This window comes from Ursus americanus, chromosome 2, assembly GCF_024610735.1.
Source record: "Ursus americanus isolate L20-20 chromosome 2, mUrsAme1.1.p, whole genome shotgun sequence".
In the NCBI taxonomy this organism is placed as follows: domain Eukaryota; kingdom Metazoa; phylum Chordata; class Mammalia; order Carnivora; family Ursidae; genus Ursus; species Ursus americanus.
In genome coordinates this window covers 105,673,094-105,695,407 of record NC_142128.1, presented here as the reverse complement: position 1 = coordinate 105,695,407, position 22,314 = coordinate 105,673,094, and the positions used below count along the sequence as shown (strand labels likewise).

Here is a 22,314-nt window from a genome sequence, read left to right as displayed (position 1 = left end):
GTGAAATGAGAATTGGAATTTCATTGCTCTTTGGTTTTCTTCTTTGTCTCCTCAGCTGTTGAGAAATACCCCAACGCAAAGGTGCACTTCAGCCACAGGCTGTTGAAATGTAACCCTGAGGAAGGAGTGATCACAGTGCTTGGGTAATCACCGGTCCCCCTATTGACTGCGGAGGTGAAGGGCTGACGCGGAGAACCGTATCTGTAAACTTTGTTCTCTGGCTTATTTGAAAGAGTTAAATGATTACTAAAAGGGATTCAAAGAATTTCAGATCAAACACCAGCCTTGGCTGCCTTCTAAACACCTACCCCAGTGAATCTTCTTGGTTCTCGTGCTGGCTCAGCGTCCTACCACGTTCCACAATGGTGGTCACCCTCTTCAAACGCTCTCTGCCCTTGAAACAGATGGCCCTCCACTGCCCTGCATTTCCTCTCCTCTTTCTGGAAACGGTTGGTCTGCCTCTCCTTGGCTGCCTCTGTTTCCTCTAAAGTTCTTAGACCCATGTCCCATTCTTGGGTTGTGTCATGGGTTCCCAGTTCACTCAGCAACCACTTATAAATTCACTTCGCTAAAGTGAACCTCTCTAGCCTGTGCCTCTGTCTCCACTCTCTTCACTCTCAGTCCTACTTCAATCCTAATCCAGGCTAGTTTCCTGTTCTGACACCTTCACAGGTACCTCTTGCCATGATCTCAAACACATCTCAAATTTTAACCACCTATTTCTCTCCAAGCGTGTCTGCTCCTGACTTCCCTAGTGCTATCACCCAAATAATTAGAATCATTCTTGATGTGCCCTCTTCCGTGTTTCCTCCATTAAATCTATGACCCCTGCCCAGTCTTTCTTACTCCCTGATGGCTTCCGAACCTACGTCTTTCTCCTGAGCCCCATGGTCCCTGGGCTGTCATACCTGCACACTCAGGCCGCAACACTCACCTTGTCCTCTCCGTGTCCCCTCCCTCCTGCACTCTGCCTCCAGTTCAATACATCCAGTGCCGGATGAGTTTTCCTAAATTACCACTCTTCATAAATCATCCCCTCAATGGAAAGAGTTATTTTCTCTCTTTTGCCAGAAGAATATATTTAAACCTTGTCTTAACATTCAAAATTCTCTTCTTCTCCTCCCTCCCCACATTGTATTCTGTCCCTGAGCTTATCTTCCAATGCCCTCCACTCAAGCTAGACACTGCTCTTGGCAAGTCCCGGGCACACCCATGCTGTGGTCCATCCCTTGCCTCACTCTGCCTCCTTCTCGAGACTCCCTGCCTTTGTGCAGGGAGCTTTAGTCACACTTCCGTGGCCTGGCATGTCCTTATTAATGAGTACAGCAGTGTTATTCTCATTCTTATGAGCAACACTATCATCAGGACAAGGGCTGTCATCTTCATTCTATAGCTGTCGCCTCCAAGCTCAAAGTCAGATACGTACAAGTGAGGAGTGGCCCCCTGAGTTGCTACGTTTTATACCCAAGCAGATGAACATCATCATTTTTACCACTGAACTGTTTTTGTAATGGTACCTTTTATTTTTCAGATCTGACGAAGTTCCCATCGATGTCACTTGTGACCTCATTGTAGGATGTGATGGAGCCTATTCCACTGTCAGAAGTCACCTCATGAAGAAACCCCGCTTTGATTACAGTCAGCAGTACATTCCTCATGGGTACATGGAGCTCACGATCCCACCCAAGAACGGGGATGTAAGTCCTTTCCCTTCTCTGGCTCCTTCCCGCAGCCCTCCCACCTCTCGGACGAGGGACGACACGTGTTCTAGGGCACTCGTTCTTGGCAGCATGTCTGGATGAATTCTGAGGGCTGTCACAGTCCTTTGTAAGGCACAGTAGGTTGGGTGTGCAAATATCCCTTTGATAATATCACTTCTCCCCCTTGCCTTCAAGATATGCTTTCTTGAGTGGGCAGGAAAGAAGAGGCATCACAACTCCCCCACTGGAAATGCACAGGGAATTTGTCTGACATAATCATGTCATTTTTCTGTTTTTACTTGGGAGAAAAAAATGGGTCGGGAATCCTTCTGTATACTTACAATCCAGATCTCTTATACTCATGACTGTATCAAATAATAGTTATTAAATAAAGTGAGTACCAAGTTGTTGCAAAGAGATTTCCATTGCATTTTTCTCATTTCCTGGTTCCCAAGTTCAACCCTATGTGGCCTGAGGCAAGTACATCCTAGGTGTGTTTTATATTGTCATAAGCAAATAAATGTAGTAACTTCCTAAGGGAAATTAAAATACCAACAAAATCAATAAGGATCTTGGCTTATAGGTAAAGATAAGTAAATAACATTCATTAAAATTTGATTTGCATATAGAACATTTGTTTTTAAGGTATGGATGCAATCTATCCCATTTGCAATTCAGACGCCTATAAAAATAGCTAGTCAATTTGTGATAGTGCTATCAATACTACCAGGTGTGTGCCAAACTGTATCAGCCAGTCAAATCCGTATTTTAACATTAAATCATTGTCTATTTCTTCCTCCTGGTCACAAAAGTATTTAGTAATTCTGAAGTACTAATTTTATGGTTTTCATGAGGGCCTTGTTCTCGTGGCCCAGGATCTGATAATTCTGGGTTATAGGATAATAGGATTCTGTTGAAAAATTGCCCCACACTTGAGTGGACTCATGTCTCCTAATGTAGATTTAAGACAGCCATTTATTTTCTCTAGTTGTTCATATTTAATAGTGATGATTAGTGGTTTGCAAAAAGTCTCTGCTCTTAAAAAAAAAACAGCGTTTTGACGTAGCAATGGGACCCAGACACCTGGGAGTATTTTAACATGGCCCCAAAACAATCCTAGGAAAACTCCCTTCCTTCCTTCCTCCCTTCCCTCCCTTCCTTCTCTTCTTCTTTCCTTCCTTTCCTCATTTGTCTGTCTCTCTGTCCCATGCCCCCTTTCTTTAACATGATAGACTCCTCATTCCATCTCCGAGGGTTGAAGTGGGGGAGAAAGATTGGGTGAGGGACAGCATGGGTGAATATTGGGGGTGCTTAGGGAATTGGTTGGGAGGCTCATCTCAAAGCTGCTTTTGTTTATCAAGCACATGTTTGGAGAGACTTGTGGTGAGGGCCCAGTGGTGATTATTGGAGACTGACCTGGGGACTGCTCTTGGATAAAGATATCTGTTGAGAGCATGACTTGATAATAAAGAAGCTGAAATTTTAAAGGATTATTTTCTAGAGTCATGAAATATGCGTGAGCGTCAAAATATTCTTGGTATCACAGTTGCTACATCAAAACAACATATAAACCACCAACGGTGAGGATGAGGTGGGGGTGGGGGGTATGTATTGTCTCCCAAACTTTGTCATCGGCTGTTTGAACCTTCACTATTGCAGTAAATGAGAAATCAGTTTCAGCGGCCACTTCTCCACTCTTATCTTTTGGAGTTCTAAAAGGTCTTGGACGTGGTCAGAAGATAGCAAGAAGGAAAGGCAAGGACCATGGGCCTCATCCAGGCTGGTCTCCTTACTCACACTTCCTAAAGTCCTCGTTTCTGCCGTCTGTGCTTTGCTCAGCAAGCTCACCCCCACCCAGAAGCCACGTCCTTCACTTCCTATCTAATCTCTGACTCCTTCGTAGTTTTAAGCACCCCGGCCCCACGAATCTCTTCCCTGCCCAGCTTTTATTTCCCACCCTTCTACCTCAGCATCTGCCTAGTCAACCGCACGTAACCTCTTGGAGGGCAGAGACTTACGCACACACGCATTTCTGTGTCTGCGTGTTGAGCTTTTTCTGAGGCTCTGAGCTGAAAGGCCAGGAAGGAAGACACAAAGAACTCTAACTGTAAAAATGCTGGCGAGGAGCCTATGCCGTGCTTTCTATGTTCTTACCGTGTAAGATACACACGTGACAGGTGCTCCCGGAGCTTTGTAATAAGTCACGGGTACTTGAAAGGGTTGGAAACGGATTCCATGTTCTTACGTGTATCGTGCCCCCAGGAATCTCCAGGATTAGGGTCGCTGGCCCTTTGGGTTAGTTGATCTGCCCAAGCAATCAATACTCAGTCTTGCTGCTATTGGGTTGTCGTGGGGTCGCTAAAAAGAGAAGACTTTCCTTCTATCACTTATGTTGTCAGAAGCAAGTGATAAGAGGCTTGTTGGTACAATTTTATTTTGCCCGTGAAATTTAAACTTAGTTTCTGTTCATACAAATAAGTCCCCAAGTAAGGTGAAAAATAGAATATAAAAATACCACACACACACAGACACGTACATATATAGTTTATGTATGTATGCGTGTAATGTGTATGTATATATGTGTATGGGGGGGTCTGTGTGTGTGTGGAAATGAAGAGAGATAGAGAGAGAAGACACCTCACAGCTTGTTCTCAAATTTTGAATTTTATCTGGTATCGAGAACCCACCTAAGTTATATGGATTTCTAAAGACAGGATAGAAAGCATTTTTAAGATAATTTCTACTTTAAAACAGTAGGTGTGCATATCGCCATGTGTGTGATACCAGTTGAATCACTATGGAAACGATCATGACAGAGCAGAGTCAGTTTCAGAGATGTTCTGCATTCACGCACTAATCCCACACAAATATAATTTTCCCCCCTACAGTACGCCATGGAACCGAATTATCTGCATATTTGGCCTAGAAATACCTTTATGATGATTGCACTTCCTAACACGGTAATATAGAATTTATCAATGTAATTTTGCATCTATAATTTAAGTTTTTCATTACTTTTGTATTTTGTATGTATGCCTAATGACTTTTATACTTAGCATGTGTATACCCAGCATCACTGTTTAGTCTGTTTAGTGATTATGTCGTTGAAACTTTGGGATTCCTGAGGGAACACCTGAAGGAATTCCAGTTATTTATAGTGGAAAGGAGAACACATGTAAGTGACAAGTGGCTGTTTGCGTGTGGTGGGGCCCCTCCTCTCCCCCAGACGGTGTAGGAGGAAATGGCCTTTAAGTAAAGCCCAAGAGATTCAAGTTCTACACGAGGCAGTCCTTCCAGTCTGTGAGGTGTCTGGGACATTGGAATACAGATTGTCCAAAAGGGGCATGGCTGTTCTTCCATTAGACCCTAGAGACTTTTTTTGCTCTACAGCTCTACCTATGCATTTCTCTAGATGGTCTTCTTCTGCCGCTCGGCAGCGATGCTGGGGTCCTGGGCCTCTTGATGTTATCTGAAAAGGAACAAGAGACAGGAAAAGCGAAGAGAGATTCAATCCCACCAGCCGATTAGTAATCTACGGAGGGTGGTGTTTGCTTGGTGAAATGGCCGAGGTTTACCGTGTAGAAATTCTCATAAGCAAGCTGGGGAGCACGGGGGACTTGGCGGGGCTTTTCTTTGGGAGTGAGGGGAGAAAGCCAGGCTGTCTTCCCGCCGGCCTGGACATTTCTGCCGGGTGCGCCTCGGCCACAGCAAGAACCTGAGACTAGATTCTCTCACACTCTTCCTCTTCTCACAGAACAAATCTTTCACGTGTACTTTGTTCATGCCCTTTGAAGACTTTGAAAAACTTGTAACCAGCGGTGATGTGCTGACTTTCTTCCACAAGTACTTTCCAGATTCCATCCCTCTAATTGGAGAGTAAGTGTCAAGATGCGTCTTTCGCTCCACTGGTGTGAGTTACTCAAAATTCAAATAAAGGGGACGTGCCTTACTTCCGTTGCGATTCAACGTGACTGGTCCTGGACAGGAAGCCTGCCTTAGGGCAGAAGTCTAAGGCGGATGTTGTGCTGTGAGTGGGGATTCTGAAAACCCCACGACAGGGCCAGTTTCCCTGAGAAAAACAAGTCACCCCCGTCCCCAGGCCTTTCTGCCTCCTGTGTTGGCTCTCAGCGCCCTCAAGGTTGGTGTGTTGCCGAGCAAGGCTCTGCTTCCCTCTGCTGGTGGACAGACAGGGCCAAGGCCCAGCAGATGCAAGTCTGGGTCCTCACTTACTAGCAGGTTTCGCTTTCTAGCTCGCAGGGCCCTCACGGGAACATGGCGATACATAGCGGCCCCTGCCCCAAAGGGCGGAGAGGACTGGACGAGTTCATGCCTCTAGAACATTCCGCACAGGGCCGGGCACATGCAGAGCCCCCAGCTGGCAGCGAGCTTGTTAGCTGTCTGGTTTATGACCCACGGCCCCTTTGGCCCCTGTCAGTGCCACCCTTCCCAGGGGCTTGTCACTGGGTCTCACTAAGTGCCTCAGCCCCCAGTGTCCCTCGCTGGAATCCAGCTCGCTCTCCACCTCCAGCAGTGGTTTCATGGAGGCAGCAGAATGCTGCAGAAAGTGAGATTTAACCCTGTTTCCGCCCGTCCCTCCCTGAGTCTCAGATTTCTCATCTTTCCAATGGGCATCAGGATATCTTCCCTTGGGGGGCAGCTGTGACCTTTGAGGGAGGGGCATACACTAAGTATGTGAAAGGAGTGGCCCGATGCCAGCCCACGGCAGGTCTCTTTAAAATGGTCACTTTCCATCCTTACTTGCAGGTTCAGTGTGCGCTGATCTCTCTTTCCCTGATGTTGGGAAATCTCTGCACACCACAATTTACCTCTTATGGTTCGTGGTTATTTCCTGCTTCTCCAACCAGACTTAAAATTCTTGAGGGTATCCTCTACTTCCACCTGCCACAAAACCTGTGTAGATAACTGGCATTCACTAGCTTCCAAATCTATACAAAGTCGCATGCATTTTAATTTTGGTTTCTGTAGCTTAATCAGATGCAGAACATCTCAATTTTTCCGTTAAAACCTAAAACACACCAGAACGGCTGAAAATTGCATGACCCGTACGCACCATAACAAATATTACGACACCTCACACAGCCGTATTTCGAGTTCTTGAAGTGCAGTCAACTTGCCCTGGTTGGATGTGATTAACATTGTTGAGAACAAAACAGGTAATTACAACAATGGAATTTCAGGAGCTAGAGGAAACTTTCTTTCCTGTTTTACTCCTTTCCTGTTTTCTTCCTGGCATTTTTGTGTATTTCTCAGTAAAATCCAGCGGTAATGAAGTCAGTACATCTGCAAGAATGATGCAGGATTTAATACCCAACGTAAGGTGCTTACGTTCTGGTTGTTTCCCCCGAAGGCAAGCCCTGGTCCGAGACTTCTTCCTGTTACCAGCGCAGCCCATGATATCTGTGAAGTGCTCTTCTTTTCACCTGAAGTCACACTGTGTGCTGATGGGGGACGCAGCTCACGCCATCGTGCCCTTTTTTGGGCAAGGAATGAATGCAGTAAGTCCTTTCTCCAAAAGTCAGTCAGTCTCAACTAAAAAATCGTAAATAACAATCATGTCTAAAACTCCCCCCACATGATGTCTGAGAAAGCAATCGATTCCACAGTCCTACCCGCTGTTTGGGTGATCACTAACCGTCGTCTGGTCTTGGTTGTTTGATCCCGTAGTTGCACATAGGAAAGAGCAATAAAGGATAAGATGGTTTTTATGTGCTGTCCGAAAATATATTGATAGCTTGAAATTTGGGAACTTGACTGTCAGCAATTCAAGGCTTGATTTAAAAAATTTCTTAGAGGTTATGCATAATATAAAACGTTAGGCTCAAAAAAAGAAAAAGAGCCCAAAGTGCCTGTTGTTTTCTCCACTTTTTCTTTCCAAAGGAAAGGAAAACACAATCAGCACAGTTGAGTAGGACTATGAAATAGATTTGATGTTGAGTAATACTGCTTTCATGGAAGTTTTATTGTTCTGGCTAGAAAAAATATTTCTGAAAAGAAATAGGCTCAAATATGAAACACTAATTTCAAGGAATCCTAAAATAGTTATCTAGACAGACAGTTATTTTGTGTGTGTTTGATAACTAATAGCTTTATAATCACAGTCTTCTATTGTTTTGGTGATTGGGATCTATTCCAAGTGTAAATAGGCTATAAATCTAATCACTTGTATTTTCCATGAAGTAGTGGTAAACACTTCGTTTTACAAAAACCTAAGAACACACCAATTTTAGGATAGTGGATAAGGGCTCCGGCTCTGGCAATATAAGGCCCAGTCCAAATCCTGGCTCCAGGATTTATTAGAATATGTTCTTGTTCAATTACTTAAACTTACCTTTACTTCCTTGTCTGTAAAATGGGTTTTCAGTAGTGCCTACAGCATAGAAGTTCTTGGGGAATAAATGAATTAATTAAGTAAAGAATTTAAAAGTGTTAGTATCTTGGCCTCTATGGTACTCTGCATCTCTAACTTCCTGTAGCATTAATAGTCTACATAGCTGACAAGTGTATTTATTTACTTCAGATGTAATCTCTATAACTGATGTGAAAAATAGTTTTTTAACTTGTACATTTTTTAATATTGTCTCTAAAACTATAGTTTGAATTCCTAGAAAGCAGGAAACCTAGATTTTTATTTTCTTCTTCCCCTCTGCGTTTAGCGTAAAACCTTATTAGAGTTAATTTTGTGGACTTCTTGACATTGGAAATTTGCTTTGATCTTTGGCTTAAAGGAACTACATTAATATGAGAGTTCTATTGTGTTATTAATTGTTCTAAGTGTGAAGCTTAAAGACCCAAATAGTTTAAATAAAATTCAAATACTCATGGTAGAGCAACATAATTATTCTTGCTTCTTAAAGAAGCAATGGAATCCATCAAAATTACAAGAGTAATTTAAAATTTTGATCAGATTCCAAATCATTATCATCAGTATGCATTAGGCAAAGACAAACCATCAAGTATGCAGTTGATGGTCTTTTATAATCATAATTTACGCCAAATGTGACCAAGCAGCTGTTGCGTGCCGGTTGAAGGCAAACATCCTCTGAATTATACTCACCCCTGGGAAGTCTGTTCAAAATTACTTAGAAGCTTTCATTATTTCCAGTTTCTTTTTTCCCATTTTTTCTTATTTCAGGGCTTTGAAGACTGCTTGGTATTTGATGAGTTAATGGATACATTCAATAATGATCTTAGTAAGTAAAATTTGTCAAATGGACCTGGACTAGCCCTGCTGATTAATTGTGGACCTATTTCTGACCCTGGATGAGCGCAAACCCATGGTGCATATTTCCTGTTCAGGATTAAAAATTTTCTATTAGCAGCCTATGCCACTGGTACCCGTGTCAGACAAGGAGTGCCCAGAGAGGGAAACATAGTTGCTTTTAAGGTTTGCACCTGGAGGTTTGTGCAGGGATCCCCACAAAGAAAGAAGTTCCCAGGACCAACACTGGCCCAAAATATGCTCCTTGCTCTCCCTTTCCACCTGGGGAATCCACACCCTCATCCCCTACAGCATGCCCCAGAAACCCTTGTAGGAGCTCCAGGCTTTCCTGGGTGTTGCCTCATCAGTGTTGCAGCTGCTGCTTTATTTGCCTTTGGTTAAAACTGATTCCTCCAAAAGGATTGATTTGACAGATACTGGACTTTAGGATTTTTATATGTAATGTTGAAATTAACTAAATTAAATGTACACCATTTCAGCTGTAAAAGAAGTTGCCAACAATAGCCCGAGACCTGGATAACTTTTACTGCTTCTCGGCACCCCGTGGTCTCAAGGGCTATCTCTGAACTTAAACCTCATTCGGGGAAAGGATAAACCTAGAGAACTGGCTTCGAGTCTACACCCGGATTCCAGTCCTGACTCGCCAACTTATTAACTGACTTATTGAGCAAGTCGTTTCAGGTTTTTCAAATCTCAGGTTTTGTTTTTTTTCTTTTCCATCTATAAAGTGGGGACAATAATACTAACTTCAGAGAGATGTGAAAATGAAGTGAAATTATTTGTGTAAAGCTATTTTATTAGTTTCAGAGGTAGAGTTTAGTGATTCATCAGTTGCATACAATACCGAGTGCTCGTTACATCACGTGCCCTCCTTAATGCCCGTCACCCAGCTCCCCTCCATCAACCTTCAGTTTGTTTCCTGGAGTTTAGAGTCTCTTAGGGTTTGTCTCCCTCTCTGATTTCATCTTATTTTATTTTTCCCTTCCTTCCCCTATGATCCTCTGTTTTGTTTCTTAATTTCCACATAAATGAAATCATATAATTGCCTTTCTCTGATTGGCTTATTTCACTTAGCATAATACTTTCTAGTATCCGTGGAAGATGAATGGATAAAGAATTGGGGTATGTATACACAATGGAATGTTACTCACTCATCAGAAATGAAATCTTACCATTTGCAATGACGTGGATAAAACTAGAGGGTATTATGCTAAGTAAAGCTTTTTTTTTTTTTTTAAAGTCTGGCACAAAGTGAGTTCACAGTAAATGTTTGTGATGGTGTAAGAGGAAGTCCTTGGACACTGGTGTCTGGATCAGATGAGACTAGAGGGTCCAGGGTAAAGTTCTTCTGGTTTTCTGCCTTCCTTCTCCAGTCCTCTTGCTCAGATGCTCCAGATCTAGAGGCATTTTGTTGCCTCCCATCTCTCCCCTGGTGGGACTGGTCTGCATGTGATGGGGATGATGGAGGGGATGTTGCCTCCCGCCTCTCCCCTGGTGGGACTGATCTGCATGTGATGGGGATGATGGAGGGGATGGAGGGTTCACATGTCAAAACATACTGTCAGCACTGGTCTTGGTTACTACAGAACAAAGATAAAACAATACTGATTATGACAGTGCTACTTATAACTAGCATTACTGAACATTTCATATGTGTTCGGTATCTTGCTTTATTTTTTAATCCATTTTCTCATTTGGTCTCTGTGGAAAGCATGGAACATAGGTACTATTCTTGTCCCTATTTTACAACTGAGCAAATCTAAGCTTAGAGACTTAGAGTAACTCACCCAAAGTCATATAGCTGCAAGTGTTGAAGCTGCGACTGACAGCCAGGTTCTCTGACTTTTGAAATGGCATCCTTAATAACTAGTGTGGATTGGCCATGTGAGAGTTATCTTGGCTAGTCATTCGTTTATCAAGTATTTACTCAGTATTTACCATTTACCTGGTTAAGATTTCAGACATGAATAAAACATGAGGCCAGCCTCTGGGAGGTCAAGGGATTATAAGGTGTCTTCGGTGCAGTGAAACCATGTGCCTGAGGTGTCAAGAAAGGACGAAAAGGAGAGTAGCAGATTCTAAGTGGGACTGGGGAGGGGGTCACTGACAGTCATTTCTATGAGCTGCTTTCCACTTGTGAAATAAAATAATGATTTGCTAACCAACAAGTATATATTTTATTAACTTTATCTTAAGCTTTATTTAATCACAATAGAAAATGCCTCTGTGTTATTGTTCAGTATTCATAGATTATTGGTCATTCAGCGTGGTTACCCAAAGTTTAAAAGATTAGAACAGTGGTAGAATATACACCATTTAATCTGATTGGTGTAGAGACTGGCACATTTTCGTAGACTGTATTGGAAACGATGTATTATTCAACTTGGCTCCTAGGTATGTGTCTTCCTGAATATTCGAGATTGAGAATTCCAGATGACCACGCAATCTCAGACCTGTCCATGTACAATTACATAGAGGTGAGTGAGGGGGTTGGGCTTCATTCCATGAGATCTTTCCTGACAGTCTAACAGATAGTCTTTTCTTTTTAAACAAAATTTTTAAAATTTGAATTCCAGTGTAATGAACATACAGTGTTATATTAATTTCAGTATAGAATACAGTGATTCAACAATTCTATACATTGCTCAATGCTCATCATGGTAAATACACTCTTTAATCCCCATTACCTCTTCCCCTCATTCCTCCACCCACCTCCCCATTGGCGACCACCTGTTTGTTCTCTGCAGTTAAGAGTCTATTTTTTGTTTGTCTCCTTTTTTCTTTGTTTGGTCTGTTGCTTGATTTCCACATATGAATGAAATCATATGGTATTTGTCTTTCTCTCTTATTTCACTTAGCGTAATAGACTCTAGACCCATCCATGTTGTTGTAAATGGCAAGATTTCATTCTCTTTTATGTCTGAGTAATATTCCATTAGATAGATAGATGATAGATAGATGATAGATAGATAGATAGATAGATAGATAGATAGATAGATAGATAGATAGACAGATATCTCACCTCTTATTTATCCATTGATCCATCAGTGGACACTTGGGTTGTTTCCATAGTTTGGCTCTTGTAAATGATTCTTCAATAAACATAGAGGTGCATATATCTTTTCAAATAGTGTTTTCATATTCTCGGGTAAATAGTAGTGGAATTGCTGATTCATATGGTAATTCAATTGTTAGTTTTTGACAAACCTCCATACTGTCTTCCACAGTTTGCACCAGTTTGCATTCCCACCGATAGTGCACGATGGTTTTTTTTTTTCCATATCCTTGTCAACACTTGTTGTTTCTTATGTTTTTAATTGTAGCCATTCTGACAGGTGTGAGGTGATATCTCGTTATGGTTTTGATTTGCGCTTCTCTGATGCTGAGTGGTGTTGAGCATCTTTTTGTCTGTCTGTTGGCCGTCTGTGTGTCTGCTTTGGAGAAGTATCTGTTCACGTCTTCTGTCCATTTTTAATTGGATTGTTAGGGGGTTTTACATGTTAAGGTGTATATGTTCTTTATATTTTGGATACTAACTGAATATCCAATACATCATTTGCAAATATCTTCTCCTATTTTGTGGGTTTTGTTGTCTTTTAGTTTTGTTGATCATTTCCTTTGCTCTGCAGTAGTTTTTATTTTGATTTAGTCTCAATAGTTTATTTTTGCTTTTGTTTCCCTTGTCTCAGGAGGCATAGCTAGAAAAATGTTGCTAAGGCCAGTATCAGAGAAATTACTGCCTGTGCTCTTTTCTAGGATTTTTATGCTTTTGGGTCTCACATTTAGGTCTTTAATCCATTTTATTTTTGTGTATGGTGTAAGAAAGTGGTCCAGTTTCATTCTTTTAGATGTGGCTGTCCAGTTTTCTCAATACCATTTGTTGAAGAGACCATCTTTTTCTCATTGGATATTCTTTCCTGATTTGTTGAAAATTATTTGAGTATATACTTGTTTCTGGGTTTTCTGTTCTCTTCCATTGATCTACGTGTCTATTTTTGTGTCAGTATCGTACTGTTTTGGTTACTACAGCTTTGAAGTATATCTTGAAGTCTGGGATTGTGATACCTCCAGTTCTATTCTTCTTTTTCAAGACTGCTTTGTCTATTTGGGGTCTTTTGTGGTTCCATACAAATTTTAAGACTTGTTCTAGTTCTGTGGAAAATGCTGTTGGTATTTTGACAGGGATTGCACTAAATGTGTAGACTGCTTGAGGCGGTACAGACACTTGAACAGTGTTTGCTCTTCCAGTCCGTGAGCATGGAACGTCTTTCCATTTGTTTGTCATCTTCAATTTCATTCATTAATGCTTCCTAGTTTTCAGAGTACAGGTCTTTCACCTCCTTGGTTAAGTTTATTCCTGGGTATTTTATTATTTTTGGTGCAATTGTAAACGGGATTGTTTTCTTACTTTCCCTTTTGCTCCTTCATTATTAGTGTATAGAAATGCAATGGATGTCTGTATATTAATTTTGTATCCTGCAACCTTACTGAACTCATTTATCAGTTCTAGTAGTTTTTTGGTGGAGTCTTTAGGGTTTTCTATATATAGTATAATGTCATCTGCAAACAGTGAAAGTTTTACTTCTTCCTTACCAATTTGGATGCCTTTTATTTCTTTTTTTCTCTGATTGCTGTAGCTGGATTTCCACTGTTATGTTGAATAAAAGTGGTAAGAGTGGACATCTTTGTCTTGTCCCTGATCTTAGGGAGAAAGCTCTCAGTTTTTCACCAGACTATGATGTTAGCTGTGGGTTTTTCATATATGGCCCTTATTATGTTGAGGTATGGTCCCTCTAAACCTACTTTGTCGAGGGTTGTTACGATGAAAGGATGTTGTACTTTGTCAAATGCTTTTTCTGCATCTATTGAAATGATCATATGATTTTTATCTTTTATTGATGAGATGTATAACATTGATTGATTTGTGAATATTGAACCACCCTTGCATCCCGGGGATAAATCCCACTTCATCACGGTGAATTATTTTTTTAAAGTATTGTTGGATTTGGTTTGCTAATATTATGTTGAAGATTTTGGCATCTATAGTAATCGGAAATATTGGCCTATAGTTATCTTTTTTGTGCTGTCTTTACCTAGTTTTGTATTAGGGTAATACTGGCCTCATAGAATGAATTTGGAAGCATTCCTTCCTCTTCTGTTTTTTGGAATAATTTGAGAAGAATATGTATTAATTCTTTAAATGTTTGGTAGAATTCACCTGTGAAGCCAACTAGTCCTACACTTTTGTTTGTGGAGAGTTTTTTGATTTCTGATTCAATTTCATTGCTGGTAATTGGTCTGTTCAAATTTTCTATTTCTTCCTGATTCATTTTGTGATGTTGTATGTCTCTAGGCATATGACATAAAATTTTTCATCATATTATTTTATAATCCTTTGTATTCTGTGGTGTCAGCTGTTATTTCTCCCTTTTGTTTCTGATTTTGTTTATTTGGGTCTCCTCGCTCTCTCTCTCCCTCTCCCTTTGATGAGTCTGACTGAAGATTTATTAATTTTGTTGAAAATTTCATAGAACTAGCTCCTGGTTTCACTGATCTGTTCTATTTTTTAAAATTCTTATTTCATTTATTTTTGCTCTAACCTTTATTATCTCCTTCCACTGGTTTGGGGTTTTGTTTGTTGTTCTTTTTCTAGTTCCTTTAGGTGTAAGTTTCGGTTGCTTCAGATTTTTCTTGCTTCTGGAGGTAGGCCTGTATTGCTATAAATTTCCTTCTTAAAACAGCTTTGCTGTATCCCAAAGATTTTGGACCATTGTGTTTTCATTTTCATTTGTCTCCATGCATTGTCTCCATGCATTGTCTCTGATCTCTTGGTTGACCCATTCATTATTTAGTAACATGTTATTTAACCTTCATGTATTTATGTTCTTCCTAGACTCTTTCTTGTGGTTGATTTCTAGTTTTATAACATTGTGGTCAGAAAAGATGTATAGTATGACTTTGATCTTTTTTAATTTATTGAGACTTGTTTTATGCCCTAATGTGTGATCTTTTCTGGAGAATGTTCCATGTGTTTTAGGATGGAATGTTCTAAATATATTATTAAATCCATCTGGTCCAATGTGTCATTCAAAGCCACTGTTTCCTTGACGATTTTGTTTGGATGATCGATCCACTGATGTGTGTTGGATGTTAAAGCCCCCTACTACTATTGTATTACTATCGATTACTTCTTTTATATTTGTTATTAGCTTCTTTATGTATTTGGGTCCTCCCATGTTGGTGCATAAATATTTACAATTTCTCTATCTTCTTTTTTTTTTTTTAAGATTTTATTTATTTGACAGAGAGAGAGACAGCCAGCGAGAGAGGGAACACAAGCATGGGGAGTGGGAGTGGAGGAAGCACGCTCCCAGCGGAGGAGCCCAATGTGGGGCTCAATCCCAGAATGCCGGGATCACACTCTGAGCCAAAGGCAGTCGCTTAACGACTGAGCCACCCAGGCGCCCCAACAATTGCTCTATCTTCTCATTGGATTATTCCCTTTATGATTATGTAATGTCCTTCTTTGTCTCTCGTTACAGTCTTTATTTTAAAGTCTATTTTTTCTGATATAAGTATGCTACTCTGGCTTTCTTTTCAGTTCCATTTGCATGATAAATGTCTTTCCATCCCTTTACTTTCAATTTGCATGTGTCTGTAGGTCTGAAATGAGTATCTTGTAGGCAGCATATAGATGGGTCTTACTTTTTGTATCCTTTCTGTCACCCTGTGTCTTTAATTGGAGCATTTAGCCCATTTACATTCATTGTAATTATTGATAGGTAGTACTTATTGCCAGTTTGTTGCTTGTTTTATGATTGCTTTGTAGTTCTTTTCTGTTCCTTTCTTCTCTTGCCCCCTTCTCTCATGGTTTGCTGGCTCCTTAGTGTTATATTTGGATTCTTTTCTCTTTATTTTTGCATATCTATTACTGCTTTTTCATTTGTGGTTTATATATAACAAAGAATGCTTACAGAAGTCTATATTAAGTTCATGGTCACCTAAGTTTGAGCCCATTCTAAAAACACTAATTTTTTACGCCTCTCCTTCCATCCCACATTTTAGGTGTATGGGTATATTTAAATCCTTTTATTTTGTGAATCCCTTGACTAACTCTATAGATATACTTATTTTTACTGATTTTTTGCTTCCTTTTTTTCTTACTCTTACTTACGGCCTTTCCTTTCCACTCAGAGTCGCCTTTAACATTTCTTGTAGGGCTGGTTTAGCGTCATTAATTCCTTTAACTTTGTTCCAAACCAGCCAGGAAACAATGGCAATGAGTCATTGGTCCCACAGACTATCCCTAGATCTGGTTGAACAAATCTTTCACTGACATAGAGTTCCCGTGTTGCCCCCTGAGCAAAATAGAGTTCTCTAACAGGTTTTGTGCAATTGCTCAACCTTTTCAAGGTAATGTCTTATACTTTTACTAAACAGGATTGGAAATGACTGTTAAGGAAATAAGAATTTGACTGCTTTGAGTCCAGCTTTGCAGTGAATGGGAATATGTTGTAGTAAAGAAATGAACGTTACTTATTTGAAGTACTCCTTCAGACTCTTACGTTATTGCAGATGCGAGCACATGTCAACTCGAGGTGGTTCATCTTCCAAAAGAACATGGAGAGATTTCTTCATACTGTTATGCCATCCACCTTTATCCCTCTCTATACCATGGTAAGGTCTGGATTTAAGACATCTTCTCATTTTATTCTTCCGTTTAGCCATTAGCCATTAAAGAATCACAAGAATGCTTTTTAAACTTCCTTTCAGGTCACCTTTTCCAGAATAAGATACCACGAGGCAGTGCTACGCTGGCATTGGCAGAAAAAGGTCAGAACAAATTGAAGTTCATAGAGTTATCGTTAGGATTCTTCAGGAAAATTCAGAAATGATGTGACAGACACCAAATGTTTGCTTCCAAATAAAAACTGTCCTGGGTATACAGAGGATAAAGTGCATAATGAACAAAGTACAAAAAGGGAGAATGAAAGAGTGAGCAAGCAAGAGGGAGACAGACAGAGAGAGAGAGAGAGATTCTGAAGGGAAGAAATTAAAAAAAGAAACTGATGCTAGTATTTTTTTTTTAAGATTTTATTTATTTAGAGAGAGAGAGAGAGCACAAGTGTGGGAAGGAGCTGAGCTCAGAGCCTGATGCAGGGCTTGATTCCACAACCCTGAGATCGTAACCTGAGCCGAAATCAAGAGTCAGATGCTTAACCAACTGAACCACCCAGGCGCCCCGATGCTAGTATTTCTAAACTTTTTACTTTATTTTAGCAATGTGATTTTTTTACTTTTATTTAGCAATTGACTTTTGCTTCATGCAATATTCTTATGGGTTTAATTTGTAAAATTGGACAGAATTGAATCACTTATAAAACATAATCTAATTCCAATGTAATGCCCTAACTTGTTCACTTTGGGCAGTTGATCCAGAGATGCCAGTAAATAGACATTCAGATTCCTGATCTTTGACTTTGGAAATCTAACAACTTTATTCATTCAGCAAATCATTTTATTTAATGTCTAGAGACTGAGCTGGGCATGGTGATGAATAGGCAGCAGCCCCTCTCCTCGTGTAGCTCAGAGGCTGGTGGGTGGACTGACCGCTGCGTGGAAAGGCCCAGCTGCCTTGGAGGAGAATGGGAGTGGCCAGGGTGGGTGGGGCTCGGTGGGCCTGGAAGGCAGCCCTAATGTGTGAGAATGGCCAGAGGTGTAGCTGGAATGGTGAGAAGGACCTCAAGGACACTTAGTGCCACCAAACCAATCACTCTTCTCATGGAGACTGTACAGGGTCTGAGCATGACTGAATCATTTGTGGCTTCAGCACAGTACTCTTCTAAGATAGCATTTATAACTCTTTTCCTAAACCCTGTGTGTGTGTGTGTGTGTGTGTGTGTGTGTGTGTGTGTGTGTATGGCTATACAAAGGCAGACTAAGAATTCATTATACAGAACACATGGATTCGGTTATTTCTGGGAAGGGAAAGAGGACAGAGACAGAGGAGGGAAGCTCCAAATTCCTGACCTTACCAGCCATTGTAGGTCTTGAGTAGTGGTCATGCAATGAAATTGCTGTCTTAGGTTAAAGAACAAAGACGACATTGTATATTTCTTGGTTGTTCAAGAATGAAGTCTTTTCAGATCTTTATCTCTGGACAAATAAAGTGAGACTTCTTGCTGTTTTTACAGGTGATAAACAAAGGACTCTTTTTCTTTGGAGCACTGATAGCCATTGGTAGTACCTACGTATTTATGTGCTCCATGTCACTGAGACCCCTGCACTACTTCAGAAGACCATGGGACTGGCTGACTTACTTCCACAAGACAGGACATGCGTCCCTGCAAACTCCATGGAGTCACTAGAAAAAATTCCCAATGTCATTAGCAGGTAATATAAAGATTCTGAAGTGGCAAATGGATTTCTTTGTAACTAAAAGTAAGGATCAAAACCATGTTTCCATCGTCATATTTAATTCACTAGTGAAAAATACATGTCAGCTTCCAGTTAAATTCAGTATAGAATTTCTCTGTGCGTTCATCGTGATTATTGGGGGAAAAAACCCAACCCCAAACTACCAGTTTAAGTTGCAAAACACAGCTTTCCCACAACACTACGCATAGGTGTGGTCATTCTAAATATAAAAGTGCAATGACTAAGATCTCTTTCACTTCTCAAAAAGTAAAGCACCAAAGGCCTCAAGGAAGACACCAATCACATCTTCTCTTTCAAGGACATAGTTAAGGTCATAATAGGACTGACTTGTAACACCCAGGACCAAAAACTATGATTTGCCTAACATGTTAAGTATACTTTTGATCACCTGGTTGGAGCTCATGCAACACAGAGAGCTCAGTGTCACTTACTAAAACTGGAAGTTCGAATGAGGAATTTGGGGCACTCTCGAGAGTTACAAAATGAACTAATGTTACTACACAGTCTTCAAAGGTCAGTATTGCCTTTTGAAGATTAACAAACGGGGGGCTATTAATGCCATACTAAGTGAAGAATAAGAAGAGTTTTATTTACAAATTAAACATCGATATATACAACAGAGTGGAAAGGAAATAGGGAAGACAGTTTTCATAGAAATTATTCCATTTGAGACTCTCAAGAAGCAGTTTACTAACGAGTGATAAACTTGATTTTGAAAAGTTCTTTTAGTGAAAGCATTTCCTTTGGTTCTTCCTTCTTCAGTAGACCAACTGAAACACTCAGAAGTCTTTCAAACACGGCCAACCGTGAAGATGCTACACCAGTAGGACAGTCATCGAAGAAATAAAAACGAGGCGATAAAATAAAATGATTCCGTTTCTGTTTTAGTCAAAGAAATCCTGAGTTCTAATGAGCTGTGTTCAGTCTAAACAATGACTTGTGGGAAATGGCATCTTCACTAACACTGACCAGTGATTACCCAGTAGACTGAAAAGCAGAAAAGACTGAATAATACAGTTTATGAGTACAGTTTTACACTTACTTTCATCCCCTTCAAATGTAGGTTTGTTTCATTTTTTGCTGGAAACTCCTTTTCTAAACCCAAAACTCTTGGCAAGATTGTGGCAAATTGTCAAGAAGAAAAGATAATCTTGCCAAGATTATGTTTGAAATGAAACAGATGGAAATACCCATCTGCCATCAACACTTCCTTTCCATGTACATCTTCTGCTAACGCAGGATTCTCTGGCCTCCAAGAGTACTTGGAAACTCACCACCTGTCCTTTGCTGGGCTGCTTTTTAATGTTCGTTCCTTTTGGACCTTAGCAGCACCTCCATCTCGAAGCTCCTTTTTCATACCGCATGTACAGCAAATCTTTTATTTCAGAGGAAGCCAGGGTGCTGATTTTCTTTTTCACCCTGGAATTGTGTCTTTGATAAATTTGGTCAAACATAGGATGTGACCGTGATTAGGGTCCAATACTACAGAAAATCTGAGATTTCCTAGTGACTCCACACGTGCATGATACAAAGCTAGTTTTACAGCTAGTTTTGAGCTGTGAATACAGTGAAGTATTTGTGAGAAACAAGTATTATGTGCTTTGGAAAATAGTGTCACTTAAAAAAATATATTTGAAATGAAAATTTCCAACATGTTAGAAGTTGATGGTGCCAGATGCCCATCTTGTGCCATAAGTGGTTTCTCGTTATGGAAAAAGCACCCATTGAATTAAAACAATCGTCTTGCTCAGTTGCTTCCAGAGGCCAGAAAACATATGGGCAATTCAGATTTCCTGCTGAGCCACAAAAGTTCTGTTGCTATTGTGGGAGCCCAGGGCAGGCTGCCCTAAAATATGCCACAGTTTGAATGAAACTTAAGAAACAGCAAGTGCAAAAAGGACAGTCTGACCTTCCCCCCCGCCCCCCGCAAAAGCAGAAAATCTCTCGTGTGAAAAGTACCTCCCTAAACCAGGGGTAGAGAGACATTTGTATCATCAAAGAATTGAGGGCTGAAAAACCTACATAAGCATATCTTGTTACTTTTACTAAATTACTACTCAGCCCAAATCCTGTTTGGAATTATTTACCGAATGAAGCTCCCAAACATGAGCTTTCTTGTCCTGTCAGTTCCTTACGGATTCATGTCTCTTTGTCTAAAATGTATGAAAGCTGCATGCCTTGCTCATTTCTTTGGGTCTCATTTTTATTATTGGACCTCCATGAACAAAGAATTAAACTTTTGGGTTTTCTTCTCCTGTTAATCTGTCTCATGTCAATTTAATTCCTACACCAGGCGGAAGAAGCTTTTAAGGCAGAGGAAAGGTTTTCCTCCCCAAAGAATTACACAGAATGAGGATTCCAAAACGGTCCTTATAATGGAAGTTTAGAAGTGGTTTCCAGTATAAGGCCTCATCTTTCATTACCATTACTCCTTCCTATAAAGGACGAACTTGGATTACATCAACCTTTGACACACTGGTTTTGTCACTGTCCTCGACTGACAGTGACTCATCACTGGTGATGATAAAAATAATGGAAGAAGAATTAAAAGTCACTTTTTTCTTTGGCCTGTCCCCATCTTTTTGTGACATCACAATGGGTCTGATCTGCATTTCACTCCCACTGGCTGGTAGGTCCTTAGCAGGCCTCTGGCATCTCAGCAGTCGGAAACATAGCAGTTGCAAAAGGGATCTTCGGAACTGGGCAGAGAGAAAATAAAGTTGAATATCAAGTAAAAATTTGGCCCTTAATCTGGATTAACATTCAATAAAATTAGTTGAGTTTAATTTTGGTTGCTCTTTTTTATTCGTTAGCTGGGGTGGGTGTGGGGTTGGGTGGCAATGCTCATGTGTACCTAAATAATCCTAGAGTTTTATGTTTTTTATTATTATAATTCTCATTAACAGAATCATATAGGACTGTTACAATACCTTATCATCTCCATGGATCCACATAGCACGCGCCTTCTATGAGGGCAGCTAAATCTGTTTCTTTAAGGAATTTGAACATTAATTCATTCCACAAATATTCAGGGAGCTCCTGCAAGGTGACCGCCACTGTGCTACCCTTTGGGGATATTGTGGGCAGCAAAGACTGACAAGGCCCTTTCTGCAGAGTTTACAGTTGGCTGTACTCGCTAATGTTCCTTTGGTTACGTAAAGAATTGTTTTCTATCAAGATTACAAACCATTTGGAGGAAATTACAACAGCAGAGTGTGCTGGTGTTCACCAGTACCCATGACCCTCCCCTGTCCTGGGCACAACACTGAACCAGAGTTCCCAGCTCCCTCTCAGGGGCTCCTCCCTGCTCTTCCCTCCTACAAGCCCTCAGAGGTCATGTCTGAAGATGATAACATCACAACGTGAAGGAACCTAAATTCCTACAGAACTGCATGGGACAGATCCCCCACCCTCCAGCAAATGCAGTGGACTGTGGACCAGGGCCTAAATGAGCAAAACCTTGGAGCACCTGGGTGACTCAGCCAGTTGAGCTTCTAACTCCCGGCTTTGGCTCGGGCTCTGATCTCAGGGCCTTGACATCAAGCCCCGCGAGGGGGGGGGTTCTGCACTCAGCAGGGAGTCTGCTTGAGATTCTTTCCCTCTGCCCCTCCCCCCACTCATGTGCTCCTGTGTGCTCTCTTTCTCTCTCTAAAATAAATAAATAAATCTTTAAAAAAAAATCAGAAAAACCTTTTTCTTGTTAATGCACTGAAATGGTTTGGAGTTGTTAAAATAGTCTATCGTGACCAATAAAGCATATAAATAAGAAGTTAATTTAACTTTTATCTCCTTAGTTCAGAGCAAAATAAAAGTTTAATACATGGGCTTTCCCAGATCAGGAAATAGCAATGAAAGGGGTGCCTGAGTGGCTCAGTCCTTAAGTGTCTGCCTTCGGCTCAGGGCGTGATCCTGGCGTTCTGGGATCGAGCCCCGTGT

At 40.7% G+C, this 22,314-nt stretch overlaps 2 protein-coding genes across 3 annotated transcripts in view; one reads left to right on the top strand and one right to left on the bottom strand.

The window, feature by feature from the left end:
- KMO (kynurenine 3-monooxygenase) overlaps positions 1–18,397 on the top strand; it is a 46,794-nt gene extending 28,397 nt beyond the window's left edge. Inside the window, 11 exon segments of the mRNA XM_045795872.2 lie at positions 56–143; positions 1,532–1,697; positions 4,589–4,660; positions 5,455–5,576; positions 7,069–7,216; positions 8,854–8,911; positions 11,335–11,417; positions 16,516–16,617; positions 16,714–16,773; positions 18,135–18,272; positions 18,275–18,397. Of these exon segments, the coding sequence (XP_045651828.2) occupies positions 56–143; positions 1,532–1,697; positions 4,589–4,660; positions 5,455–5,576; positions 7,069–7,216; positions 8,854–8,911; positions 11,335–11,417; positions 16,516–16,617; positions 16,714–16,773; positions 18,135–18,272; positions 18,275–18,337 (1,100 nt within the window). The 3' untranslated portion in view covers positions 18,338–18,397.
- A 549-nt stretch (positions 18,398–18,946) lies between these two features.
- Positions 18,947–22,314, bottom strand: part of OPN3 (opsin 3) — a 42,975-nt gene continuing 39,607 nt past the window's right edge. For both annotated transcript variants that reach the window (XM_045795886.2, XM_045795893.2), the window contains one exon: positions 18,947–21,077. In XM_045795886.2, coding sequence (XP_045651842.2) covers positions 20,814–21,077 — 264 coding nt within the window. In that variant the 3' untranslated portion in view covers positions 18,947–20,813. The remainder of the gene's footprint in view (positions 21,078–22,314) is intronic.